The sequence below is a fragment of the Oryzias latipes genome, chromosome 4, assembly GCF_053564925.1.
Source record: "Oryzias latipes strain Hd-rR chromosome 4, Olatipes_Hd-rR_3.1".
In the NCBI taxonomy this organism is placed as follows: Eukaryota; Metazoa; Chordata; class Actinopteri; order Beloniformes; family Adrianichthyidae; genus Oryzias; species Oryzias latipes.
This window is the reverse complement of record NC_136240.1, coordinates 27,216,644-27,226,845: the sequence shown is the minus strand read 5'-3', so window position 1 is coordinate 27,226,845 and position 10,202 is coordinate 27,216,644. Positions and strand designations below refer to the sequence as shown.

The window sequence follows — 10,202 nt, the reverse complement described above, 5'->3', positions numbered from 1 at the left end:
CTGCCCCAAACCAACACATCGTCCATGTGGCAAACCACACCTTCCAGGCTGTTTATGACTTCTGACATTCTGTTCTGGAAATGTTCAGGAGCAGAAGCAATGCCAAAAGGTAGCCGCCTAAAATAGTGACGGCCAAAAGGTGTAATAAAGGTGGTGTATTTGGCTGACTCTTCTGTAAGGGGAATTTGCCAAAATCCGATATTAGCATCCAGTTTGCTGAAAATACTGGCTCCAGCCAATTTGCCAAGTGTCTCTTCCACTGATGACAGGATGTATTTTTCTCGACACACAGAAAGGTTGAGGTGTGTGAGATCAACACAAATGCGCACCTTGTCTGTTTTCTTTTTGGGTACCACCACCATGCCAGAACACCAGTCTGTTGGCTCCTCTATTTTGCTTATCACACTTAAGTCTTCCATGCAGGACAGTTCCTTCTTTACTTTGTCCATGAGCAGCAATGGAACTCTCTGAGGTCTCTTTAATGAGAAGGGCTGAGCATCTGGCCTTAACTTGATGTTGTATGGCTGCTTCACTTCGCCAAGACCGCTGCACAGTTTAGTAGCTGGTAGCTGACTTTTAGTGTTTCGATGATGAGAGTGTCTAATCGAGTAACTAACTCCAACTTGTGAATAGCAGGTCTTTTGAAGAGTGGGTGGGCAACTGTCTCTGAAGATTTCTTTGAACACCTGAAATGGTAAAACTGTGACATCAGCTCCTGTGTCTATTTTGAATAACACACTTTTGTTGTTTATGATGATGTTTACCATCCACGGCTCTCCACTGCTGGTAACACTAAGGCATTAAAATCTTCCTCCACTTCATTCAAAGTCTTCCTGACTCTCATGTAATGTCCCTTTTTCCCACATGCATGACATACTGTTTCATTAGCTGCACACTCACGTTTTGGATGGGGTGATGAACTGCTGCACTTATGACACTGTGCGTTTAGTTTACTGTGTTGAGGCCTCCACGATTTGCTATGTTTGACGTCTGGATGTGATTTGGTTTTAAACTTTCTGCTGTTTTTTTCTGCTTTGTAAACCCTGTCAACATGTTTAGCATGGATGTGTCACCTTGCAGTGATGATTGCTGCCTTTTCACTTCCTCACTCTGTCTTGCCATGTTAATAGCTTTATCCAGTGTAAGATCCGACCACAAGTCGATCACGTATGAGCTCATCATGAAGAGTCCCATAGTCACAGTGTTCTGCTAATGCATACCGTGCAGTAACAAAGGCATCCACAGTCTCATTTTCTTCTTGCTTTCTCATGTTGAATTTTGCACGTTCATAGATAACGTTTTTCTTCACTATGAAAAATCCTTGGAAGCCATCTCTCACCCATTGATACGTCCCTTGTCAGTCTGCCGGTATGTTCAGCATGACGTCATCAGCTTCATCACCCATGCAGTAAATCAACGTATTTATTTGACTTTCCTCCGAGCTTGCATTCAGGTTAGTGGCTATACGAAATCTTTCAAACCTTCTTATCCACTTTTCCCATTCTTGCGGCTTTGAAAGTCGAAAGGCTCCGGAGGTTGTAGACTGAAGGTGGCGTTCGGCCCCGCGGGCACTTGCTGCGCTTTCTCATCTGCCATGTTCGAAATCGGCTTTTCCTTTCCTCTAATAACTTAACAGGACTTCTGAAACCATGTCGTGTTATTTAAATTGAGGGAAACAAATAAGAGTCCAACTGTTTGCTTGTTAGGGCACTTTATTCGGACATTCGTTAGACAGCCTTCAACATGTGTCTCTCGGTCTTGCCACGCTTCCCGCTGCCCTCACACAGTCGTGACTTCATACCAATGCGACCCCGTAGTTCTTAACAGAATTCCATTTAAACAATAGCATAACACCACAACCCACTAAATCCGCTCACTGGAGTTAAAAGCCTGACTAAAAAGATGAGTTTTTAAAAGTGACTTAAAATCACTGACGGTTCTGGCAGACCTCACAGAGAAGTGGAGAGCATTCCAGAGTTTAGGACCTGCAACTGAAATGGCTCTGTCTCCCCGAGTCACAACTGATATAACATTGTCGGGGATATCCAAACGAAGTCTTGAAATCATTACGGGATGGCGACGCGGCCATCTGCGATTCGCGTTTTTAAGAAATACAGAAAAAATAACTTTTTATCGAGCGATTTTCACAAAATCTCCCGCACTTGTCCTTAGCATAATTTTACAATCACCTCTGAACTTCCGTCGTCCTTTGACTTCAGGAAAAGGCCGCCATCTTGAATTTTTCTGAAACAGCACCTTTACTACCAGATACAAACGTAAACTTGACGTTGGGATTTTTATCGATCGTCTCGAAACTTCTTGGGCATTAATAGCAAGCTACTGTGGCAAAAATGTTGCAATTAGAAGTTGTAGATATTGAACGGCTTGGGCATAGCGAGCTAGTAAATGTGGCATAAGGTTTTCAATGGAATACTGTAAAAATTGAATGCATGCATCCATGGCTGGAACTGAACATAATGAAAAACACTGGATACGGACATATAAGGAATGTGGGCGTGGTTAGCAATAAACCTCTCTTGCTCAGGACATTCAAAAGTTTACTTTTTGGATTCATCTAAAAATGACGTTGATCTTATCGTTATCCCCAGGTGACCAAAACATAAAATGGTTGCTATTGTGATAAAATCAACAGAAAAGGCGCCATTTTGAAGAAAATGTGGATTTTCTCTTTTATAAGTTGATGATGCTAGCACTTATAACAGCATTAGCACAACTAGCATAGTTGGCATGTGCAGCTCTGACTTGCATTGATAAAAGGTGGGTGGTGATATATTGAAAATAGATCGAAAGATGATTGGAGTGGGACATTTTTTTGTGTTGCCTGGAAGAAAAAAAATTCAACCCACACACTGCCTATGTAAGAGTTTAAGAAATTCAAATGATCAGAACAAAGTTTTGTTGGTTAAATGTTTATTAAGGATTCAGTCGTGTGAGTTGAGGAGTTATTCCACAGGATCAATACTCTAAACTATCAAATGAAACAGCCTATGTTGGTAAAACGTTATTCAGAATCATCTTCTGGCAGGTTTTCCAGAAACTCCCTGATTTCTGGGCACATCCTGCTCCTTCCTCTCTCACATATTTTCTGGAGCAATTTGACGCTTAGTTTCCCATAAAATGTACTGTTTTGAATCTCTGCTGACTTCAGGTGATACCGAATGGACTCATTACTGTCCTGACAGTCGAAGTGGAGGTATCTGGCGTAGTTGTAGTATAGCAGCTGCTTGTCATCAGAATCCAGTGCTCTGCTTGCGAGCAGGTCTTGGAACATCTGGTATGCTATCTCGCGGCCCTGACTCGACTTTGCCTGCACACATGCCAGGTCAATCTTCTTCACAAATGACGTGTCTGAGTAGAGATCAACGACCTCCTCATGCAGCTTTATGGCTCTCTCAATCGTACGTTGGTCTGCTCGATCAGCCGTGAACATGAGGACTTTCCATTTGTAGCAGAGTGCAGCGCATCTCTTCAGGTAGCGCTCATCAGGATGCCGCTCCAAGGCCTCCTCTGTCAGAACGATGGCCTTATCCAGCGAGCCCAGCTCCCTGTGCAGCCTCAGGAGGGGCTTCAGGCCACTGTAGCTGCTGACAGGCTGCAGAAGGATCTTCTGACCCAGCGTCTCCGCCTCATTTTTCACTGATTCTCCTTTTCTGCCTCTTTCCTTAAGCTCCACAGCAGCCACGTACAGATTCTCTGGATCCTGCTCTCGGGCTGTTCTAATTTCCTGCAAGACGTCATCACTCAGGCCTGTGTCCCAGTACTTAGCAGCACTGGAAAGTGCAATCACACGGCTGGACTGCCACTGCACCATGTGTGGCTGCATCTTGAAGGATCTCTGAAAGTAATCTGCAGCTAGCAGCTGATTATCTTTACCAAATTTCATCAGAGTCCAGGCTTTCTCGGCGTAGATCTCTGGGTGGAGCTCCTCCTGGCACGGAGATTTACTTTTGAGAGCTTCAACCTTTGACAAGTAATCTTGACTCTTTGCCTCTTCTCCAAGATGATGGTGCAGCCAGGCTAGATTTCCATAGTTCACCATCAGCCAGGGACCCTCATCTTCCTTCTTCAGCCGCTGTAAGGTTTCTGTGGCCTTTCTGAAGTACCGATGGGCTTCTTTGCTAGAGCCGAGCTCGTAGAGGACAAACCCCCACAAGTTGTAAATGGAACCCAACCAAAAGTTTCCCTCATCTGTGCCAATGTCCTCAAGCTCGACCCTCTTGGCCAACAGCTGTGATCTGGTGGTTTCCTTGACCCAGGTGAAGTGACACTCCAGGGCCTCCAGTTTGGACAGAGTCTGAGAAGAACTGCTGGACAAGAACAGACACCAATAAGACAAAGAGAACTGTTCAGACACCTTCACAGAAACAGAAACGATTACTTTGAGAACTTATTGTATTTTGACTGATGCGTTATCACAATCTTCCACACCTGTCATTGCATTCCCTTTGACACTCCTTTGTCACATAGCCAGGGGCGGGCTACAACAAATAGAATTTTTACAACAATGAAACTGTTTGAAATATGTACATTTTATCCTTTCATTTATAATGGTCTTCCACTCTACTGTTTGCCACCCTTCCAAAGACTTCTGCCCTTTTCTTGCCCCCCATAAAAACTCTCATATAAACTCTTCCAGGTCCGCCACTGCGTATCCCACACCTGAAATCTTCCTCTACAACATTCCAACCTGCTGCTATGGTGACAGCAGTCATGTTGTTGGCTTAGAGACACTGAGAAAGAGACAGGAAGCAGAGCTGGAGGTAGCAGAGATGAAGATGCTGAGGCTTTTTCTGTGGGATTGACCAGGACAAATACTGTAGGATCAGGAATGAATCCATCATAGGAACAGCTCATGATACATGTTTTTAAGATAACTCTGCTAACCTTAAGAGAATGGCCAGTAATTATGTTAGTTAAAAGTCAATTTTCCTATATGAGGACTTTGGGAGGTTGTCATTTTAAGCCACTGACCAACTGGTTCCTACGTGCGGCTGTTTCTGCTGCTCCCCGCTCCTCCAGGTGATGGATCAGCACATTTCACACACCAAGGTGCTTGACAACTAATCAGACTTTAACTTTAAGTTAACTTTAAATATGTGCTGCCAACAACAACAGTAAGCCTTGGAGCTTGGACGCACTTTAAATATGTGCAGGCAATGCAGCAATGCGCATCTTGGCTACATGTTTGGCCAACATGAATTTCCATCATTTCTAGTGCTGTTTGCACGTAAATACGTGTAAATAACATCAGCCTAACATAAAATTAATAAAGGAAAAACAAAAACTAAGCTAAGCTAAACTAAACTAAACTAAACTCATGTCAAATGAAGTAAAATAAAAATTGCGTACCTCATTAGGATCTTCCTGTCTTTTGTAGATATGAACTCTTATTTCTCCTCACAACTCGTCTTCTCTGTGGCGCTGCATCTCCTCAGTTTCAGCACGTTTTTATGCTCGCATCCGTGTGTGCGCTGAGGGAGCTTTATCACGTGAAGTTTGTTGAGTGGTGACGTCACTTTCCCGTCAGCAAAACTTTTGTCTCTACTTTCCAGAATTGAAACTTAACCCTGCTGAAACCCAAGACATGTAAGTGTTTGATTTGGACTTGTAAAAGGTTTATTCCAAGCAATCCGAACAAAAAGTTGACACATTAACTCTAAAGCAAACAATAGGCAAGGCAATGCGAGGTGAGTGTATTTGTATAGCACAGTTCACACAAAGTAATTACACAAAGTAATTCAAAGTGCTTTGCAAAACAGGAAAATGCATTAAAATCCCAATACATAATAGTGCAAAGATTAAAAACATATTTAATCATTATAAAATTTAGTTTAAAAGACAGTAAAGAGGAAAGGACAGAAACAGATGTGGGGATAAAGACCCTTCAGTTGTATGCACGGCTAAATAGGAATGTTTTGAGGCTAGATTTGAACCTTAATACAGTAGAGGCCTGTGTCACAACCTCAGGGAAATTGTTCCAGCTTTTAGGTGCATAAGATTGAAACGCTGGCTCCCCTGCGCAGTCCTGAATCTGGGCACCTGGGGGAGGCTGGTCCCTGAGGTCCTCAGAGTCTGAGATGGTTAACATGTATATATATATATATATATATATATATATATATATATATATATATATATATATATATATATATGCTTCCCTTTCGGCTTTTCCCATCAGGGGTCGCCACAGCGATCAAGTCGCATGGTAAACTTGGCAATGTTTTACGCCGGATGCCCTTCCTGACGCAACCCTCTCAAAGCAAACGGGCTTGGGACCGGCACAGAAGTAGAGAAGGGAACAGGGAGCAGCCCGGTATGAGGGGCCGTATAAGACATTATTTATTCTGAACCATTCACATTCATACATTCTTGCTCTCACAGTCATCTATACTCTCTTTCGCATACATATATTCTCTTACGCATCCATATATTCTCTCTCTCACATTCATACATTCTTGCTCTCACAGTCATATATACTCTCTTTCGCATACATATATTCTCACTTGCACATCCATATATTCTCTCTCTCGCATGCATATATATTCTCTTACGCATTCATATATTCTCACTTGCACATCCATATATTCTCTCTCTCGCATGCATATATATTACTTTACACATACATACATTCTCACTCTCATTGTCACTCTTAAAAAAGAATGTATGTATGTGAAAGACAAGTATATATGAACGTGTGAGGAAGAGTTTATATGTGTGTGTGAGAGAGGAGTATGCATGAAACGGAAGTGACTTTGCATGAAAAGGAAGGCACTTTGAATGAAAAGGAAGGCACTTTGAATGAAAAGGAAGGCACTTTGAATGAAACGGAAGGCAGATGATTTCTCGTGCTCTGATTGGACGAGAGGCCGCCACCTCCCATTTTGAACACACTCTAAACCCTATCACTTGTACTGACTCATAACTATTAAGGTTACACAACTTAAATGTCATTTTGTAGTTGATTCAACTATAAAGTATTAAGCTCTATCAAGATTTTTTCAAATTTAACTTAACAGTGCTAAATATTTTAAAGCTTATTTGTATCTAGCACTCAAAAATTTTAAGATCCCTGAAGTAGCGTCATGACGTCATCACGTACTGGTGGGAGGGTCTTTCGTTTTCTCTACGTTAGCTCAGGTGGCCATGTTGGATTTGCCGAATGCGAGTATGCGACGTTTGAAATTGAAAGTCGAGCATTTTATTATTCTGCAAAGCGTTGCGATTTCGTCCCGCTTCAAGACGCCCCAACCTCGGGTTTTTTTTCATCCGCCTCATCGCTGATGGTGCCGTCTTGTCTTCAGCCCTGATTTAATTTGGTAAGTATCGTTCATGGTTTATTTTGAATGAATGCTTTAAAAATGCTCTTATACTACCGTAAATGTGGTTTACTGTTGTTTAAACATATGTGTGTTATGATTGTTTTAGAGATTAATGTGGAAATGTATACATGATTAGTTTGTAGCAGACGTATGGCGAGCCAAACCCAAAATGCATTTCTGCCCGTAAGTTACGACAGTGATGAGGTTTTTTTTTTTCAGAGGTAGAAATGATCTGTTATGCTGCAATCACACTAAACATGATCCGCGTGTGAAATTCGCGTTGGAGGCCTCTGTCTGTGGCTAAAGTTTGCTGCTGGACATTTGTCCAAAAATGTCACTCAAAGCCTCTAACGGTTGTGTGGGAGGAGCTACCGCCAACAGTTTTAAGCCTGGTTGCTACATGGAAGCATTGGGTTTTGAATGCAGCTTTAAGCTTTTATAAATCACTGATCTCCGTTATAAAAAAGGTTTTTGTAAAAATAAATTAATCAACGTGCTCGTGTTGTGTTCAGGTACCGAACTACAGAGTGTTCAGTGTTTCACCTCCAGGTAGACGCCAAGGCCAGCCAGGTAACTTGTCTCAGTTATTTGTCTAGAGCTATTTTAAAAAAACAAAAAATGCAATAGGTTGTGTAGTGCAATAAATGTTTTTTGATCAGAATATAATTGAAACATTTTTTAACATTGAAAAATCTCTTTTGGACTTTTTCAGATACTGAACTTCAGAAAGTTCACCAGAAAGTCACCATTTCACCAGAAAAGAGGTGTCAGTGGGTGAGTTTTATACTTATTTAATGCATTCATCCTGAACTATTACCATTATTAGATTTATACGGCAGCATGGAAACATTTATGCACATTTTAACTAGCCAAAGGTCTAAATAGAGCTGAAATTATTTACAATTTAACTAAACATATTTAGATTGCAGGCTGAAGGTGGCACAATGGAATGGAGGTGCAAGTTGTGTTCTGTTACTTTGGCACTATGCAGTACTACATATAATACTGCAGTACTACATAGCCAATATTCCAAAGTGTTTCCACTGCCATGTATGTGGAGACACTTTGGAATATTGTCATGTCTTTATGACAGTATATTACAATAATAAAATGATGTTGCATTAGCACCATTCCATCATTTGAAACCATGAAAACTCATCTGTCAAGATCTGAAATGGATTTATGTAGAGTAGATGCAGTCAGAGGAAATTGTGCAGTTTTTACATGTTTGTGTAACTTAAAGCTGCCCTTTTCTGAGACTAAGTCCACCAAAACAGACAGGAACTGGCCAGCTTGGTTAGGATTTATGACCTCCAGGTGAATTTCTAATGTGCATAATTCAAAAACGGATAACAAATCATTTGTAAACAGCTGTAAGAAGCCAAGGTGTAACTTGCCTTAAAAATGACTTTGGGTCTTTGACCTGAAGTGGATCATGACATAAACACTGTATTGTCCTCTTACTAGAAATAGACATCTAGAAAAGGTATCATTTTATTATTTCTTAAAGTTCCTTAAGTAAATATTGGAAGTGTTTGCTCTGCATTTGCTTCAAAGGTAATGGATATTTCTTTTTATTCTTTTAGGACCAGCGTGACGTGAACATGAGACGGGCACTTGTCCTCCTTGCACTTCCTGTTTATCTGCATGAAGATGCCTCCAACTTCTTCAAGACCTGTACAGTAAGTGCAAACGACTCCCTGTCAATGGTTTTCACTAATCCTTTAATATTGATTGAGATTTTATTGAGTGACATAATAAATAGGGCAATTGTTTGTAGTTTGTAAACTGAGTGATATTTTTAAATGGTTTTAAAAATGAGACGGAAGATGAAAGGCGAACATCAGGGACTCCTGATTGGAAGGAGTGGAGTTTCGTTTACCTTTTCTGCTCCTGATCCATCATTATTTGAATAAAGAAAAATGAAGCTTTAGTCTTAAATTATTTTATAAATGTCCTCCTTCAGAAAAATGCTAAAGAACTTTTTAAAAACACAATTTTAATTGGAGTTGGTCCTTAAAACATCATAGCCAGTTGATTAAAAGCTAACAGAATGTTAGCATGAAAAGATTCCTATTGACAGATGGCAGGAATGTCAGTTTTGGACATTAGTGTGATGAATATCTTTGAGGGTCTGAACTCATCTGTGTTTTTTGTTTTGTATTTTCCAGAATACCAGACCTCACAGACACTGCTGTGGGTATCTTCTCAGTTGTCGTGGTGATGCTCCTGATGCTGCCGTCAGTGGTCCCACACATCTGGCTGACTAATCTCTTCTAACTCTTCGGGGACATCTATGCTCTGGACCTACAGCACCCCAAAAAACTTGAACTTGCCTTCATATTTATTCAGAATGCTGTCTTGAGCCTTGAGGACAGCAAACCACTGAAAGGACATTTATTGACGCTGGAGAATGTTTCGTTGAGTGAGTCTTCCAGAATGGACTATTTGTTGGTTTAAGTGTTATGTAACTAATGTGTTTTGTTGTGATCATTTGCTTTTTCTGCCGTAAAATACAAAACCAACTCTTTTTGTCAATATGTTGTGTGGCACTCTTATAATGCAGTTTTATTGCACTTATTGTTTCTTCATCCTCTTGATATTTGTGCTTTTTTTTAAAGAGCAATTAAAAAAAGTGTATTAAGCAATCATTATTGTGTGGCCTTCACGTTTGTTGGTTTTTATCAATGTTAGCCTTTAAAATGTAGTGGGGCAGTATCAATATCTCTGTTTAGAATACATTTTAAGCTGAAGAATTTTAAATATTTTCAATGCTACACATTTAATGAGTTAAAGAATTTATAAAGCATTTGAGTGAATTTTACATATTTTATGAGTTGAGTAATATAAAAATATAGTTAG

The 10,202-nt window shown here is 40.6% G+C and overlaps 1 protein-coding gene and 1 long non-coding RNA gene across 4 annotated transcripts; one reads left to right on the top strand and one right to left on the bottom strand.

Moving 5' to 3' along the window:
* Positions 1-2,914: 2,914 nt before the first annotated feature.
* On the bottom strand, positions 2,915-5,512 carry LOC101171902 (antiviral innate immune response effector IFIT1-like). Of its 2 annotated transcripts, none has more exons than XM_020702573.3 (2): positions 5,371-5,512; positions 2,915-4,325 (listed from the first exon to the last, which is right to left on the bottom strand). In XM_020702573.3, exons 1-2 carry the CDS (start codon positions 5,373-5,375, stop codon positions 3,023-3,025), a joined length of 1,308 nt encoding a protein of 435 aa, XP_020558232.2. In that variant the 5' UTR covers positions 5,376-5,512; the 3' UTR covers positions 2,915-3,022. The 2 variants fall into 2 exon arrangements, with proteins under 2 accessions (XP_020558232.2, XP_023810195.1); XM_023954427.2 differs by having other exon boundaries at positions 2,915-4,328; positions 5,371-5,508.
* A 1,643-nt stretch (positions 5,513-7,155) lies between these two features.
* LOC144992046 (uncharacterized) lies at positions 7,156-9,991 on the top strand. Of its 2 annotated transcripts, XR_013655779.1 has the most exons (5): positions 7,156-7,337; positions 7,853-7,910; positions 8,053-8,114; positions 8,927-9,022; positions 9,512-9,991. It is a non-coding gene; the product is annotated as an uncharacterized LOC144992046 (long non-coding RNA). The 2 variants fall into 2 exon arrangements; XR_013655780.1 differs by lacking the exon at positions 7,156-7,337 and having other exon boundaries at positions 7,759-7,910.
* The last annotated feature ends 211 nt before the right edge of the window (positions 9,992-10,202 follow it).